The 19,168-nt window shown below is 39.0% G+C and overlaps 1 protein-coding gene across 1 annotated transcript; it reads left to right on the forward strand.

Moving 5' to 3' along the window:
• The first annotated feature begins 13,158 nt into the window (after positions 1-13,158).
• Positions 13,159-15,058, forward strand: LOC112778754 (RING-H2 finger protein ATL16). Its single transcript, XM_025823043.3, has one exon. The coding sequence runs from the start codon at positions 13,802-13,804 to the stop codon at positions 14,852-14,854; it is 1,053 nt and encodes a 350-aa protein (XP_025678828.1). The 5' UTR covers positions 13,159-13,801; the 3' UTR covers positions 14,855-15,058.
• Positions 15,059-19,168: the final 4,110 nt, after the last annotated feature.

A 19,168-nucleotide genomic window follows, 5' to 3' on the forward strand; every position in this document is an offset into this window, starting at 1 on the left:
GCTGTTTCGTTACTTATTTTTTATCAACTAAGTCGGATGTTCATTTTACTATATATATGGATGGTTCTTTTCATTCTAAAGTAGATGTTTATTTGAGTATACCATTGGTATTTTACTTAATTTACTTGATTCTACATGCACATGTTTTGCAGGATGTTTATTTTACTATATATGTGGATGATTTTTTTCACTAAGATATAAATGTTTATTTAGGCCGTACCATTTGGGTGAACAAAGACGAGGACAAAATAGAGACATGTCGTGTGCGGCTGTACGAAGAGCGACCATCTTTCTCGGCAAAATACGTGTCACAGGAGAAGAGTAGAACGGTGTGACTATACCGCTATACGCGATGCAGTGGGACAATAGACGGCTTTCTCACTCGCCAGGAACGTGCAACTATTGGAAACAGAGGCACGGTGCCACTGTGGAGTTACTTGTTTCTATTTTAAATTTTTCAAACATATAAATTTGATCTAAAGATTTATTGTTTTAGTATTTAAATTTTTTAAATGTGCTAGTCAGACCTCCTATTTTATTTTACGATAAAATAAAAAAAATTACTTTAACACAAGTTAAACTTTCTGATTTATGTACCTTAAAATATGATCATCATATTTTTTTTATAAATTTTATTACTCCTTAAATCTAAAAGTTAGATTTGTTAATTGTACAAGATGTCTCTGGTACGGGTTGAGGGATGGATCGGAAACTTGCGGGTTGAGGCGGATGCCGGGTCGTTTGACTGGAGCAATGGGGGAGGTACCTGCAAAGACACTCCGACGCTCAAGTCAGAATGGATCTGAGAGGTGTATGATGTGAGGAATGAATGAATACCAGGAGGGACCTGGGTCCTCTATTTATAGGTAGCGGTAGTTATCTTATCTTATCTTGTTTGGCTAAGATAAGGGAGACGTTTGAATTCGAAAGTTGGTTAAGAGTCTTTAGAGGGCCGGTTTCAGGCCTTCTAGAGGAGCGAGGCGGGTCGAACTCGGACAACCAGGTTTGGGTTTGATCCCGAGTCATGGATCCGTGGGCCGGATCCGTAACAGTTGTCCCCGCAGCGGGAGAGCGAGTGAGGTCGGTCTGTCGCTGGGAGATGTGGTTTCGACCGTGAGCTGGGTCGGTTTGTTGCTGGGAGATGTGGTTTCGACCGCGAGTTAGGTCGGTTTGTCGTTTGGGAGATGTGGTTTCGACCGTGAGCTGAGGTCTTCGGTTCTTCTCGGTCGTTTGATTCCTTTTGAGGGGAGGTCGGCGTATCGGCCCTGGTCTTTTAAGGTCGTGGCAAAGTTTTGCCTGGCCGTTTTTGGTCTAACGCGACTCTTCTGTATCCAATGTGCCTGTTGCGTTTTCCTCTGTTCTTCCTTGTTTTTATTCTTGTGATGTTTCGTTGTTCTTTATTTTTGCCATGCATTGTTCTGCCATTTTCTTTTTGTACTGCGTTTTGTGCTTTGGGTGGTGGTAAAAGGGGTTGAGCACCGCTGTGTTGGGCTAGTAGTGGTAGTAAGTTTTTGGTTGTCTTCCTTGCTTCTGCGTAGGGTTAGTAGGCTGATGGTGGTGCTCCTCCCTATTTTAGGTATGCAACGGCGGAGGAGTGAGGGTGTGGGTACTCCGATAGCCCCTTCCAGGGGCGTCCCCGCTCGCTATACTTGGGTGACTAGCGATGTGTGGGGCGTTCCGTCGCGGATGACGGAGGCCGATCTTCAACGCCTCCGTGATCAGGGGGCAATTTGTGGTGGTGGCGATATGGAGCGGCAGTATGAGCTTGCCCTTCCGGACGCCGATGAGCGCGTTTGTTATTTGAACCTCGATTCGCCCACTGTTCCAGACTGGATGTGGGTTTACGAATCGATGTTTACTCAGCTCGGCGTGCGACTTCCTTTTTTGCCATTTGTTCAGGATCTGCTGAGTCGGTGTTCTGTGGCGCCGTCTCAGCTTCACCCGAATAGCTGGGCAGCCGTTCGGTCTTTTGAACTTGTGTGTCAGTACCTTGATCTTCCGATTTCTGTTCCTGTCTTCCTTTTTCTTTTCTTATGTACTCTTCCGTCTAAAGAGGGGAAGCATAAGAAAGGTTATATGTCGTTCCGGGCTCAGCCTCATCGCCACATTTTTGGTTTGTTTGAAGATTCTTTTCACGGTTTTAAGAGAGAGTATTTTAAGGTGCGCCCTGTCCAGGGGCATCATCCATTTTGGTTGTCGTTAGAGGGCGAGCGCCGGTTCCCGACCTATTGGAATTTCCGTGCCGGGCCGTCGGTTTTGACTAAGGTCACCTATGATGGTTTGTCTTCGGAGGATAAGGACGTCGCCAATGTCTTGTGGCATTTGTTCGGGGAGCGTCCGTTAAATCCTCGAGACGTTATGGGGGATCCTGTGGCCTGTCGGACGTATATTGGTGTGTGGCTTGTTACTTTTCTTGTTCATGTTTGTCTTTCCGATTTTGTAACTTGATGTTTTTTCCTTTGATTTCTTTCAGTTGAGATGGCTGGTGGTTTGACTTCCCTGGCGCAGTTGAAGGCAGCGATGGATCGGGAGGAGGGGTCATCGGCGTCTCCTGCTACCCCTGTTTCCAACCCTGCTGCGAATTCTCGAGCTGTTTCTCAGGAGGTGGTTTCGTCGGGGGGTGAGGGCTGGTGCTCGTGCTTCACCTGGCCCTGTGAGCTCGCCTAAGGTTGTCGTGGTGACGGCTGTCGAGGCTTCTCGAAAAAGAAAGAGGCCTGAGGAGCCTAGTAGCGAGACCTTTAGGGAGGAGGGTGTTGTGCCTACTGTGATGGACCGCCGTTTTGATGCTTCGGGGTTCATAGATCAGCACTTGATGCCTAGAACGGAGCCATTTTTTGATGAGTGTGATGTTTCGTTCCAAGCTAAGTCGGTGTACTGTGCCCTCCTTCGGTCTGCTGTCATTGTCCAGAAGGCTGAGCCAGTGATGGCTCAGGTTGGTTTGTTGGACAAGAAGCTCCGCCATTCCCAGGCTGAGGTGGCTAAGTTGAAAGAGCAGTTCAAAGCTGCCGAGGTGGCGAGAGAGAAGGCAGTGAAGTCATCCGAGGAAGCTGGGGCGGAGATTCTCCGCCTTTCCGAGGTCGAGACTTCACTTCTTTCTCAACTGAGTGTGGAGCGGCAACGGGCTTCCGATGCGGGTTCTCAGGCTGCCGTGATTCTGGGCGAGCTGGAGGTTTTGAAGGCCGAAGTTGCTGCGCTAAAGAAGGAGAAGGCGGAGTTGCTGGCAGATGCGAAGGGAGCGATTGTGGCCACCGAGAAAACGATGAGGGCTCAAGCTTCGGTGCTGGCTCCGGGTGTGGACTGTCTCTAATGGGGGCTTTCAAGACCGTCCGTGATGGTCAAATTATTGACCTTGAATAGTTTTATTGTAATTTGTTATTTTGGTTTGTTTCAAAATTTGTTTTATTTTGGATATTTGGTTGGCCATGGGCCGTGTTGTTTTGAACTCTGGGTTATGCCATCGTGGCTACTTATGACTTGCTTTCTTTTTAATGACTCATGTGGCCGTTTGGGCTTTTTTATTTTGAGCCGTTTATGCGTTTAAGCCGTTGTGACTTGGGACCTTTGGTAGGCCGTTAGTGTTTGGGGATATCCGTGTGTTAGGCCCCGAGGGTGATCAGCTCTCGGTGTTTGTGGCCGTATCTCTATTCCGTTTTGGGGGATAGAAGGGAAAAAGGTAAAACATAATGGAATTTATTTGGGCCTCGTTAAAACCCTCCGTTATGGCGGGAAAGAGTACCCGTGCTTAATACTTTAAATGTAAAGATGGTAAAACAAATGTAGTTCAGAAGTAAGATCTAAGTTAAAAAGGAATTAAAAAAGACAAGGGAGGACCTAGGGTGGTCATTCTAAGTGTAATAGCGCCGTAAGTTGGCGGCGTTCCATGTCCTCGGGATTTCGTCGCCGTTAAGTCGTTCGAGCTTGTATGCTCCCCTTCCGATTGTGGCTTTGATTCTGTATGGTCCTTCCCAATTGGGGGTGAGTTTCCCTTCCCCTGGGGTCGAGGCTCCAATGTCATTTTATCGTAGAACGAGGTCGTCGGGTGCGAATTCTCGCTTGATGACGCCGTTGTTGTACCTTAAGCTGATTCTTTGTTTTAGGGCTAGCTCTCTGACATGAGCTATGCTTCTTTCTTCGTCGATGAGGTCTCGTTCCGCTACCTCGTCGTTGCCTCCGACCGTTTTTCTGGGGCTTGGGTCTCCTATCTCCACTGGGATGACGGCCTCCACACCGTACGTTAATCGAAAAGGTGTTTCCCCTGTTGTCGTTTGGGGTGTTGTTCGGTATGACCATAGGACCGACCCGAGTTCGTCGGCCCATAGTCCTTTGGCTTCGTCGAGCCGCTTCTTGAGTCCTTTGACGATTATTTTGTTTGCGGATTTCCACCTGTCCGTTTGTTTGGGGGTGTTCTACCGACTTAAAACGGTAGGATATACGTAGTCCTTCTAGGAATTCTCTGAATTTTTTGTCAGCAAATTGGGTTCTGTTGTCCGAGATGACGATCTCAGGGATCCCGAATCGGGTGATAATCTGTCGCTAGAGAAATTTTCGGCATTGGGTTGCCGTGATGGAAGCCAGGGGCTCGGCCTCAATCCACTTAGTGTAATAATCTATGGCGACGATGAGATATCGGAGTTGACCGGGTGCCGTAGGAAAGGGTCCGACAAGGTCGATCCCCCAGGTGCCGAATGGCCGTTCTGCCGATTTGATGCTGAGCTGGTGCGGATAACCGTGGGCCAGAAGTAGCCGGCCCGGATGACTTTCTGGGCGAGGGTTTTACCTCCGATATGGTGGCCACAACAACCTTCGTGGATTTTGCGGAGTATGTACTCCGTGTCCCCGGGTTCGACGCATTTGAGCAGAGGTTGCGAGAATCCGCGTTTGTATAGTTGTCTTGCGACAACCGTGCAGTTGGCGGCTTCCCTTTTTGTCCATTTTTCCTCTTTGGAATCTTCCGGTAGTATTCCGTCGAGGAGGTATTGTAGGATAGGGTAGGTCCATGATCCTCGGCTGGAGAGTGTCAGGCAAGCATCAGCCGTTGTGGATATGGACGGTGATTTAACGACTTCCTGAATTAGCGATTTATTGTCGTGTCCTGGTTTGGTGCTGGCTAGTTTGGAGAGGAGATCTGCTCTGGTATTTTGTTCTCTGGGAATGTGCCGTATGGTGATGTGGTTGAACCCTTCTTTCAGTTCGTTCACCTTGGCGAGGTATTGTTGGAGTAAAGGGTCTTGCGTCTGGTAGTCTCCGTTGATTTGGGAGCTGACTACCTGTGAATCGGTGCTTACTTCCAGGACTTTTGCTCCGACGTCCTTGGCTAGGGCTAGGCCTGCCAGGAGAGCCTCATATTCTACTTGATTATTAGAAACTGGGAATTCGTATCGTATTGACTATTCGATTACGACCTTGTTTTGGCTTTCGAGTATGACCTCGGCACCTCCGGAGGTGACGTTTGATGAGCCGTCGACGTGCAGCTTCCATGACTCGGGAGTGGGGTTTCCCGGAGTCATCTCGGCGATGAAGTCGGCCATGGCTTGTGCTTTGATTGCGTTTCGGGACTCGAACTTGATTTGGAACTGGGACAGCTCGATGGACCATGCTAGCATTCTTCCTGCTGGGTCGGGCTTTTGTAGTACTTGTTTGACCGCTTGGTCGGTCCGGACCGTTACGGGATGCGCTTGAAAATATTGTCGTAAGCGCTGGGAGGCCGTGAGGAGCGCGAAGGCTAGCTTTTCTAGGCGTGAGTAGCGAGTTTCTGTGTCTTGTAGGACCTTGCTTATGAAGTATATGGGCTTTTATTCTTTTTTCTCGCTTTCGCGGATGAGTGCTGCTGCGAGTGCCTCTTCCGTTATGGAAAGGTATAAGTAGAGGGTCTCCCCTGTTTGGGGTTTGGCGAGAATTGGTGGTTCTGCTAGGACCCTTTTGAAGTGTTGGAATGCTTCCTCGCATTTTGTTTCCCATCTGAAGGGGGCTCCTTTCTTCATTAGTTTGAAGAAGGGGATTGCTTTTTGTGCTGATGCTCCGAGGAAACGAGATAATGCTGTGAGCCGGCCAGTAAGCTTTTGGATGTCGTGAAGGTTTTTTGGGTTTGTCATATCGAGGATGGCACGACATTTCTCCAGGTTACTTCGACTCCGCGTTGCGTGATCATGAAGCCGAGGAACTTTCCTGCCTCCATTCCGAAGGCGCATTTTGTTGGGTTGAGCCACATTCGATGCTTTCGTAGTGTGTTCATTATGAGTCTGAGGTCACTGATGAGTTGCTCGCCTGATTCGGTTTTGGCAAGCATGTCGTCGATGTAGACTTCTAATTTGGACCCGGAGAGGTTCTGGAATATCTTGTTGACTAGTCTTTGGTAGGTGGCTCCGGCGTTCTTTAGGCCGAAAGGCATGACTGTGTAGCAGTACGTTCCGTCGGGGGTGATGAATGTTGTTTTTTCCTCGTCGGGTCGGTGCATCGGTATTTGATTGTAGCCGGAGTATGCGTCCATGAAGCTAAGGTATCGGTGGCCGGACGCGGCGTCTACCAATCCGTCTATGTTTGGTAGGGGAAAGGCGTCTTTTGGACAGGCTTTGTTGAGGTCCGTGTAGTCGACGCACATTCGCCACTTCCCGTTGGCCTGTTTTTACTAGCACGACGTTTGCTAACCACGTTGTGTAGGGTAGTTCTCTGATGAAGTTTGCTTCGAGTAGGGCTTTTACTTGTCTTTTGACTTCGGCTGCCCGGTCTGATGATATTTTTCGTCTCCTCTGTGCTACGGGTTTGGCGTTGGGGTCCACGGCTAACCGGTGAGACATTAAGTCGGGGTCAATCCCAGGCATGTCGGCTGGTGTGAAAGCGAACAAGTCTCTATTTTGTTTTAGGAATTGGGAGAGGTCTTCTTTAAGGTCGTATGGGAGGTTCCTGTTGATGAAGGTGTATTCGTCTTTGGTTCGCCCTACTTGTAGTTTTTCCATGTCGCCTTCTGGTTCTGGCCTAGGTTGGCCGTCTTGTCAGGCGTCCAGGTCGGCTAGGAATATTCCAGCCGCGTCGCGGGACTTTTTCCGTAAGGCCAGGCTGGTGTTGTCATATTCTGCCGCGACTTCCCGGTCTCCGTGGATAGTCCCGACGGAGCCGTCTTCCGTTATGAATTTCATTAGAATGTATTTGGTGAAGATGATGGCAGAGAAGTCATTGATTGTTTTTCTTCCGAGGATGACGTTGTAGGCGGTGGAGTCTTTTAGGACCACGAATTCGGATAGAATTGTCATTCTTTGGTTGCATGTTCCTATGGTGAGGGGAGGGTGATGAAGCCGTCTAGTTTGAGAAAGTTGTCCCCAAGTCCCGTGACACCGTTGCGGTGTGTTTGGAGATTTTCGTTGCGGAGTCCGAGCTTGTCGAAGGCTCCTCGGAAAAGGATGTTGGAGTCTGCGCCGGTGTCCACCAGTATTCTTCGAACTAGTCCCGTTCCGATTCTCGCTGAGATGACGAAAGGTGCGTCTTCGGCTGAGGTGCCGTGCTGGCAGTCCTCGGATAAGAAAGTTATCATTTTGTCGGCCGTGGTGATTGGAGCTTGGTCTCTGACGGCCAGGACTTTGAGGTCCTTTTTTAGTGTTGATTTCGACTTGCCTGACACATCTTTGCCTGTGATGACGTTTACTATTATGGTTAGGTCGTCTTCCGGACTTTCCCTGGGGGGTTATTTTTGCGTTCTCGGGTTGCGTCCTTCTCTTTCTGGCGACCTGTCTATTGCCGCGCGTTTTGGTTCTCTGATGATTTTGGTGAACTCTGGGAGCTTGCCGTCTCTTATGGCTTGTTCGAGGGCGTCTTTAAGGTCAAAACAGTCTTGTGTTCTGTGCCCGTAACCTCGGTGGTAGTCGCAGTAAAGGGTTTTGTTGCCACTCGTTCTTTCTTTGAGTTGCCGGGCTTTTGGGATAATACCTTGATCCGCTATCTGGTGATATATCTCGGTAATTGGGGCTGTTAAGGGTGTGTAATTAGAGAACTTGTTGATTCTGGGCGGTCGGTTCGTGCTTGTTGGTTTAGGGTGGTCCCTCTGATTTTCTCTAGGCGGTGGGTTGTGTCGGGGCGCCGTGTTGCCGTGTTGGGCATTGCTGTGTTACCGTTTATTGGCGGCGACGACCTGGCTAACCTCCTCGTCGTTGATGTAATCTCTGGCGACGTTCTGGATCTCGTGCATGGTCCAAACTGGTTTGGTAGTGAGGTGTTTGCGAAAATCTTCGTTCATGAGACCGTTGGTTAAACAGAGGCTTGCGACAAAATCCGTGAGTCCGTCGACCGTTAGGCATTCATCATTGAAGCGGTCGAGGTATTTTCTTGTGGATTCGTCTTGTTTCTGTGTGACCCCTAGTAGGCTGATGGGGTGTTTAGCTTTAGTGATTTTGGTTGTAAATTGGGCCATGAACTTTCGCGAGATGTCGTGGAAGTTGGTTATGGATCCGTTTGGGAGGGCGTTGAACCATTTGATTGCCGGCCCCGCTAGGGTTACCGGAAAAGCTCTGCACCGGACTGCGTCGGCGGCCCCTTCTAGGTTCATTCTGTCTTCGAAGGCCGTTAGATGTTCTTGGGGATCTTTGGTCCCGTCATACTTCATGTCCGTGGGTTTATCGAAACCTTTGGGGAGTTTTGCTTTTAAGATCCTTTCTGTGAAGGGAGTAGCTCCCATTATTGTGTGGTCGTTTCTCGTGCGCTTGGTTTCTCGGTGTCGTCGGTCCTCATCCGTGTGAACGGGGTCGCGGGAGATACTACGGTTGTATCTTTTGGCGTGTCGCCATTCTGGCGACCTGCCGTGTTTTTGGTTGCGCGAGGTGCTTCTATCATGTCTTTTGGCGTGTCGCCGTTCTGGCGACCTGCCGAGGCAGGATCTGGAATTGGAGGTCGCGTGACTTCCGTCTTCGATGCTGTGTTTTTCCTTGGTGGCAATCCGGCCTTCGAGTTCCTGGACTCGGTGGCAGAGTTCTTGGATTATTTGGGCTGACCTGTTTTCCGGTATCTCGGGATTCCGGGTTTTTGTGATGATAGTGGCGTCTTCTTTGTTATGGACGGCGCTTGCTATCCTTCCGTGGGGCATGGTTCCTTGGTGTTCTGGGGTAGGGTTCTGTGTTCTGGAGTCGTCTTGGTGACTGACGGAATGATCTTCCAGTTCGTCCGCCATTCTGACTCAACCGGCGTTGTTCCCCACAGACGGCGCCAATGTACAAGATGTCTCTGGTACGTGTTGAGGGATGGATCGGGAACTTGAGGGTTGAGGCGGATGCCGGGTCGTTTGACTGGAGCAATGGGGGGAGGTACCTGCAAAAACACTCCGACGCTCAAGTCAGAATGGATCTGAGAGGTGTATGATGTGAGGAATGAATGAATACCTGGAGGGACCTGGGTCCTCTATTTATAGGTAGCGGTAGTTATCTTATCTTATCTTGCTTAGCTAAGATAAGGGAGACGTTTGAATTCGAAAGTTTGTTGGGAGTCTTTAGAGGGCCGGTTTCGGGCCTTCTAGAGGAGCGAGGCGGGTTGAACCCGGACAACCGAGTTTGGGTTTGATCCCGGGTCATGGATCCGTGGACCGGATCCGTAACATTAATTAAAATCTTTTTAAAAAAAAGTATATATATTAAAAAATATATACCAACTAACTATTATACGGGATTATACATATTTTTTTTTATTTCTATAAAAAGTAGCCTTTGTAGGAAAGTAACTTTTTTTAACAAAAAAATAATTATAAAATAGTTAATGAATAAAGATTAAAAAAAATTTAAAGAAAAGAAATTAAAATATTAATTGAAAATTGATTCTTAATCTTTTCTTTTCTCTTTTTATAAGTTGGAACGTATATTTTGTGCGTTTATAGTCAAATTTTTTCTCTATGAGGAAATGAGTGTCAAACACACGACTTTAATTTAATTTCAAATGAGATATAGAGAAATTGATTTAATGATTGAGTTGTGGACTTAATTGCTTTTTAATAAGAATCTAAAGGAGAAGTGCTATATACTGGGAAAAGATATAATTAAGATTTTGTCGAAGAATAAGAAGAATATCATCTTATATTAATAATTTATTTAAAAAGAAGGAACAAGCATTTATTGACTTATATAGTTTTGGTTCTATATTTGCTAGACTGCTAGTATTATCAAGTATGGAAAGTGACTGAGATTTTCCATTTTTCAAAGGGGTTGGAAATTTTAGTCCAAAAGTTGTGGGATGTTTCTTCTGGAAAACGCCATAAGAGGCCCTACTCACACTTTGACTAATGTGTGAAACACTTTTTGAAAACTCCCATATCAAAGTGCTCACTGTATATGTATTTTTCTGCAATTATGCTAGATGTGTTCAATTAAATCAGTCATCAAAATAAATTATTAATATAAAATATATTTTAAAATAATAAAATATAAATTTAAATCTTAAAACATAAATTTAAAATAAATTAAATTATATATTTATAATTTTATACACAAATATATTTTTTCTAAAGATATGAAGACTCGAACCCGCAACTTCTTAGATGAGTATGAGGAATTTATGCCATTTAAGCTATTACTCATTGGCTATACACAAATATATAAAGATTGAATTTAGCATATAAATAATATTTTTTATTTTTCTTACCTACGTTGATCACTACTTAATTGGTCTCTTTTCATGTGTCAACAAGCCAATTAAAAATATATGTGCTCTTGTTCTGTCGGTCCTCTACTATTTTTAATATCTCTTATTAAAAATATATATATTTGTATTTTGACTATTTTTATTTTATTATTATTATTATTAAGTAAAGTATAAGATTCACATATAATAAATGGTATGTTATTTTATTAAATTTTTTTAAATATATCGGTATACTAATATTTTAATAAATTTTAATTGTGGTTCTTTTATATTATATATATTTTTATAATTAAAATTAATAATTAAAAATTATTAAAATATTAATATATCAGTACATTTAAAAGTTTTTTATTTTATTTAACAATAAAAAAATATGTCTATAATTAGAGTGTGAACGGTAATACACTAATAGTAATAACAAATAAACATAGTATCTATTTACATGTAGCACTGCACACGGATTTGACTTTGCTACAAAGCACTGTTTTCATGAGTATAAATCAAGAGACCCCACTACAATATTTTATCCTTTAATACTCCATTTTGTGGCCATGGCTTTTCAAACAAGATAGGCGGTGGTGGCAAAAGGGCAAAAATGCTGTGCAGATGCCAAATATTGATCAGAGTCAAACACCTTTTATCAACGGTCACGCCCTTTGATTAAGGATTCAATATTTCAATTCTGGGCTGCACCTGCATGTGGGGTTCTCAATTTTTTTTCTTTTAATTTTTAATTTTGGTTTTTTATGATTGAGAGAGTGTACTATATGATTGGAAGCTCAATGCTCCTTCATTATTATTGCTTACAAGTGTACTAATTCGTGGATGAAAATCATCAATTAAATAAACATATAAAACGAATTTATGTGCATAAATTAACTAAATGAAAGAAGATAGTAATGAATTTATTGCTGAATATAATGGCCTAAAGTAAAACACACTTTAATCAGAAACATGATACCTCACCAAATTGAGTGGATGACAAAATTGATTTTTAGCATATTATTGGATTGGATTAGATGAATGAATAATTAGATCATTTGGGTCTTCAATTATATTACTATGTTGGGTTAATTATCATAACTTTTTTTTCTTCTTGTAATTAATTTTCACCTTTATAGACTAAATCCTACTCTAGCAATTTAGTAGTATTATTTAAGTTAATGATGGCTTTGGAGCTTTTTGAATTTATGACCCGTGGATCATTAAAGCCTTAGAAAAACCATCATTAATGTTATGATCATTGGCTCTATTCCAAGTGTTCTTTTCCCTTGTGGGGACAATTTATCTTCATTCATCCATAATATGCAGGGGTCACACACACTACATAATTTTACCCTTTTTTTTTATCATTTGAGAAAAAAGACTCAACCACTCAAATAGAGTGGAGAGGATTTTGGCTCAAGACCTACAAAAACAATAGAAAAACACAAAACACAAACTAGTAGTATAACACAAGTAATAATTGTTAATATTGCAAGTGTTAGAAGTATACGAAGTTAGTCTCATATAACAAAAAATAAAAAAGAATGAGAAGTTTATAAAATAAAAAATTTATTAATTTATTATTTTAAAATTTTAAATTGGACAAAAACTCTCCCCAATAGTCCAAAATAATAGCTCACAAATACACCAATCAAATAAATCTAATATACTCACAATAACTTCGTCTTCGAACTCTATATCCCTTCTTTTACCGCATAGTCTCGTCCTAAACTGGCCTCACTTTTATTTTTTATTTTTTTTATGATTCTTTTTATTTCTAAACTATTCACCTTTGATTACTTAATTATTCTTCAAGCGTTTACATAGTTTTACTCCATGGGTCATCATAATAAACACAGAATAAAAGTATAAAACATTTACAGGATTGACTTGCTAGTGATAATAATCGTGACTATCTTTTTCTTTTTCTTTTTTCATATCCAAAACTCCAATTTATTTCCATCATGTCACACGTGAGCATATCTGTATATGTTAGTATTTGAGCCAACATTGCTACCCTCTTATTCATTTGAAAATGTACTGTGACTGATTTTGCCCTTCAAAATAGGTTATGCCCTTCAATGGGATCATTTATGTTATCCGCTCCTCATCAATAGTTAATAATGTGAAATTGTAAATCACTCAGATATTAGAATAATTATTATGCATTGGACCACAAAGTTCATATTTAGATTTCAATATATAAATTTAAAAATGCTACACCGAATTAAGATATACTAAGCTTTGCCATTTTATTCAGTGATTTTATGTTGGGTCTTGACTTGACAATGAAAAATATTTACACTGAAAAGGTGACTACAATTTATTGAGTTAAATTTTTATTAAAAAATATGCATTCTCTAGTAGCAGTGACGAAGACAAAAGGTATTTTATAATTCAATATACATTTATGAGGTAATGGCAATAACCACATGGTACATTGGTTAGGCCTTGGCCATTATTGTGTAAACGCTAACCACTACCATTCTTGCTGGACCGCCACCCACTGTATAAATTCTCCAATATTTTAATTGGACCATACTACTCCATATTATGTATGTCACATAATAAAATAAAATATTCCAAGTGTGAGTGTGTGACCGAGACACTTCAACAATATTTCTAGCTAGCCAAACCCTTCCTCAGAAATTCACCAACTACGTTCTCTGGTCTAATAAGACCCACCCTCCAACCTTAATTAATTAAATAAACAAAAAAATCATATTTTTTTTTCATGATTCTTAATTAATAAGCCCTTTAATTTCTTGTCCCCCCCTCATCACCACCCTCATTTATATACCACCTGGGTTTCGCTTTTCTTCTCCCTTCTCCACATACTCCTGAATCCTCCATTTTTTTTTTTCTCTTCTATTGAATCAAAATCAGGTTCTTCTTCTTCTTCTTTCTTTCTAGTTGAACAACAACCACGTACTTGAACCATTAATTTAGTCCTTACTCATATTCTTTCTTTCTTTCTTTCCCTCACTAGCTACTTGACCAAAATCCATTGGCCTATAAGGCTATAAATCATAGGTACAAATGCTACACATTTTCTAGGAAAGAGCCATTTCTTTTCCCTCTAAACACTTTCCATTGGTGGGGTATGTATGCTACCTATTAATTAATGTCGTGTTTTAATGTTCAAGATCTGAGAGAAGAAGAAGAACACATTACCCTGCATTCTCTCTACTAACATCTGAATCTGAATATGGATCTTGTAATGAGAAGACACATGATTTATGTGTCATTGTCAGAGTCAGAATCTATTTCTCCAAATCCAGGGACTGATCATGCGCATTCATCTTCAGGAACAAGCTTTCCAATCATAGCAATTGCCATAATAGGAATAATGGCCACAGCGTTCTTGCTAGTAAGCTACTACATCTTTGTCATCAAATGCTGCCTCAATTGGCACCGAATCGATATCTTGCGGCGGTTCTCTCCTTCCAGAAGGCGCCGCGGCGGCGACGATCCAGCCTTAGCAGTATACTCAAGCGGAATACAAGCAGAGCCTCGGGGGCTGGACGAGGCGGTTATAAGGCTAATTCCGGTGATTGGATACAAGAATTCGCAGCACAGCAGCTGCGAATGCGCGGTTTGTTTGAATGAATTTCAAGAACATGACAAGCTAAGGATTATTCCAAATTGTAGCCATGTTTTTCACATTGATTGCATTGATGTTTGGCTTCAGAACAATGCAAATTGCCCTCTTTGTAGGACAAGCATTTCTTTAACAAGTAGGTTCAGCATTCATCAGCTTCTAACGCCTCCAACAACTTCTTCTTCTCCTCCTCCTTCTTCTTCTTCTTCATCTTCATCACCACAACAATTGATTGAAGATGAAGACTTTGTTGTTATTGAATTGGGTGATGAGCGTGTTCGTGGTTTGGAATCATCACCATTACCAAGAACATGTTCTGTTGTTAGTTCTTCACCAAGGAAGAAAGGAATGAAGCTGAAGAAAGTGACAAGCATGGGGGATGAGTGCATTGACATGAGAGGCAATAAAGATGAGAACTTTTCAGTGCAACCAATCAGAAGATCTTTCTCTATGGATTCTTCAGGGGATAGGAAATTCTATTTGGCAGTTCAAGAAGCTTTGAAGCAGCAGCAACAACAACAGCAGCAGCAGCACAACAACACCATTGAAGGCTGCAGTGGTGGAAGTGCAAGTGGAAGAGCTAAGAGATCATTCTTTTCATTTGGATATGGAAGTGGCAGATCCAGAAGTTCCGTGCTACCTGTTCTTTTGGACTCATAAGCAAATTTTCCTTTCCTTTTTTTTTTTTTTTTCTTTTTTCCTTGTGTTTGCAACTTGCAGCAACTATATTAGGATTCTTTTCTTAGTTTTCTTTCTTTCTTTTTTAATTTTGTGAGATAGAGATGTTAGATGTATGAATAGGTCATAGGATTTTATGACATGCAAATGCAAAGATTCAATTATTGATTTAATCTTAATTTGAAACCATGATTCTTCTTTTTTTTTTTTTTTCTATCAGGTTGGTTTTATTTTATTAAAGTCACTCCCGGTGTTTATAAAGTGCATATTTTTATATCAAGATATATACGAAGAATATTAGAGACTCACCGAAATTTATTATTTTTAGTTATTAGGTAATTATTAATATTTAAAAATATATGATATTAGATTATTAAACTAAAAAAATTAAATTAAGGGTTAACCATCGAAAACTTTTTCGAATTATTCAAACGCTGACAAAAATACATTTGAATTTTACTATCGACAAAAATGCCTTTAAATAATTTAAAAATACAACAACAATACCCAACAGTAAATATATATTTTCAAAAAATACCTTAGAGATTGAATTTTGATGTAATTTTTCGCAAGCATGATTATAAAAATAATATATTATTATACATAAAAATTGGTAATTTTTTGTTAAGTATATAATTTTTTTTAAGTATATAATTTTTTTATAATTATTTTTGTTAACAACCAATAATACTTTTAAAAAATTACAAAATAATATATACTTAACAAAAAATCACCAAATTTTAAGAATAATAATATCTCATTTTTTTAATTATTCTTGTAAAAAATTACATCAAAATTCAATCTCTAATGTATATTTTGAGAAATACATATTTAATGTTAGTTTTTTTGTAAGATTATCTAACATTAAATTTGTATTTTTCAAAAAATATATTAAAGATTGAATTTTGATACAATTTTTTGCTAGCATGATTAAGAAAATAAGATATTAGTATCCTTAAAATTTGGTGATTTTTCGTTGTGTATATATTTTTTTTGTTAACAACTAATAATACTTTTAAAAACTCACAAAAAAATATATACTTAGAAAAAAATATCAAATTTTAAAAATAATAATATCTCATTTTTTAATTATTCTTATAAAAAATCACATCAAAATTCAATCTCTAAGAAATTTTTTGAAAATATATATTTACCGTTGGGTATTGTTGTTATGTTTTTAAATTATTTAAAGATATTTTTGTCGATAGTAAAAGTCGGGTGTATTTCTGTCAGCGTTTGAATAATTCGGGAACATTTTTTATGGTTAACCCTTAAATTAATAACTAAATAATAATTAAAAACAATAAATTTTCATGACGACCACTTCTCATGTCTATATTTCACTCAATAAAATCAAATATAATGAAATGTAGTCACAAAAAAATATATATGTATAATGAGATGAGTCTCACTTCTATCAACATACATTCGATAATTTCACCTTAATTAACTTACATTTCATTTCTGTAGATACCATCGAAAAATTTCTCTTATGTTAAATATGGTTTTAAAAGTTATAAGAAAATAAAGTTATACACTTTTTTTAACTATTATAACATAATAATTTCTATTTTCTTCAAAAGGGCATGGAACTATGATAATGAGCATCATTGCTGAAATCATCACATTTTTTACCTTTCTTAGGCAAAACGTTTCCACACCACATATGGATCAATTAATTTATTCCTTATGTTATTCTAGAAATATCAAAAAAGTTACACAGGGAAATCTGGCTTTTATTTCTATACAGAAAAGTACCACTGTACTAGTTGGAAATGAAACAAAATAAATGGGGGAAAAAAAAAAAGAAGGCAACAATTTGCCAAAAAGGAGAATCCAAAGGGTGAATAAAGTAGATAGATAAAGCTATTCCTATCTATCCCACAGAATTGATTATAAATAGAGATGGGTCCTTTTCATTTTGATATTGATAAATAGTATATAGTTTAGTAATAATATAATACAACCACCAAAATTATGTGCATACTGGTTGTGTCTGTGTGTTATGGTACTGCTGGTAGATAGAAGGAAGGGTTTCATCATATTTGGTTGGTCTGTTGGGTGATTCCTTTTTCTTGTTCCACAATTTTAATCTGCTTCCAGCTTGTATGAATCAATCATTAATTTGTGGTTGAAATATTTTATATAACTAACCAAACAACAGCCAAAATTATTATAGGTTAGTAGCAAGGTAGCGTTTGTTTTGAGGTACTGAGATGAGATAGAGACTGAAAGACTGAGACTTAGTATCGTGTTTGTTAGTTCAGAGATTGGTACTAAAATTTCTGTCTCTGTCTCTAAAATTTCAGTATTTTAGTACCTCCAAAAAGTAAGGACACAGGGGATTGAAATTTTTAGAGATTGAGACTGAAACTTTAATAACATTTTATACCTAAAATACTTTTATTTCAATTAAATAATTTCAATTTTACCCTTTGTGCAAATTAAATTAGAGTTTCATTCTTGTTTCAATTCCTGTCTCCCATTTTGTACCAAACAGAATACTGAGATTTATTTCAATCCCTGTCTCTTAGTCTCTGTCTCTCAGTCTCAGTATTTCCGTCTCTGTCTCTCCACCAAACGCTACCTAATAGTACATTAGTAGTAGCTCATCATTATTGTCAATGGTCAATAATAATAATAATAATAATAATTTCTAAAAAAAATATTCAGTTTGGTTCCTAAAATTACATTCGAGTCTCAATTTAGTATTTAAAATTTTAATTGTCTCAATTGAGTCTCTAAACTTTTTAATTGACTCTGTGACGGAAATTCTTGCAGGAATTAACATGATTAAAATTTGAAAAGTTTAAGGACTAAATTGAAACAATTAAAACTAGAAGAAGTAACTTCAGGACAAACTAAATATTTTCTCAATAATTTCTCCACAACCCAAAATTTGTCATACAATTGCAAAAACACACTAATTAATTCTTTCAAGTATTGTGACATAGCCAACTCTTTAATTTTTCTTTTTCCCATGCTATCTTCCAATCCACTAAGATAAGAACTAATCTATCATAATTCAGAATTTTATTTAAGAATTTAATATTAACCAATGAATTAATACATATACAATGCTAATACTTGATTTTAATTAGAGCAATTTGTGTAATCTTCTTAGAACCACTTATTGTTGTTTCCATAATAGGGTTGTTCCTTCACAAATTTGGCATGTGCAATTTGTGAACATGTGAACATAAGCATGGGCATAGGCTACAAGATCTGTTGCACATTTCGGCAAACCCGTGAGATGTTGGCTTCATCACTGTCAAAAGGTAATGGGTAAGAACGAACACTACAAAAAGGAGGTTCAATTGAATCTGAATCTTGATCCCCCAAACCAGGAACGAATCATCTTTACTGAAAATGGCCCTTGCCTTATGTCTTGTTTATATATGAACCATGAACACAATTTGATTTAAAAAGGTTTATCTTCTCGGATCAAATAATATTAATAACAACTCCGCTAATTTACTTGTCTAGTAGCTGACGTATCAAAATAAAATTAAATCAACAAAATTATTAGAATTAATATAATTCATACTTAATTAATATAGAAAGTTCTACACACTAAAGTATAAAATATGTAATTTTTATTGTGATGATACGTAATTTAAAAACAACCATATTACGTCAACACTAAAAACTAGTCACTAAATCAATTATTTATATAAAATACACTAAAAATAAATTAAATAATACATATCTTTATATATAAATACATGAACTAATTTAATTATTAATTTTTAATATACTCGTAGCATTTTTATTAACAAATATATTCATCTCATTCGACCCCAAATCTTATCAAGGTTCCATGATAATACTTATATTGCTTAATGCATGTCTTGTTTTCTGCTTTATACTCTCCGGACACATTCTCCAGAGAAAAAAATTATATCCTTTAATTGTTCCTGGAATAGAGAAGATAGGGGATGCAAAATTTGAACAAAATAAAAATAGAGAGAGAGAGAAAACTATTCAAAGTTTTAATGGGGAATATTACAAGGACTTTTTTGGATTCATATAATCTCATAAGGACTGGAAAAACATATATTGGAAAATTTATTCAATATATGTTTGGGCCTGTTGGGTTAGATTTTTGGCCTTACATTGATTGAGTTACATTGAACCGAGATATTAAGTCCATATATCATGCGAGATTTTGGTTTAATGGTAAAAATTTTTATTATTTAACCAAAAAAAAAAAATATCATGCAATAAATATTTTCGAATTTAAAACTTGATTGAGATTAATAATAGAAAAAACTTTTAATTTATTCAATGACTCAA

The sequence above is a fragment of the Arachis hypogaea genome, chromosome 19 (genome assembly GCF_003086295.3).
Source record: "Arachis hypogaea cultivar Tifrunner chromosome 19, arahy.Tifrunner.gnm2.J5K5, whole genome shotgun sequence".
In the NCBI taxonomy this organism is placed as follows: Eukaryota; Viridiplantae; Streptophyta; class Magnoliopsida; order Fabales; family Fabaceae; genus Arachis; species Arachis hypogaea.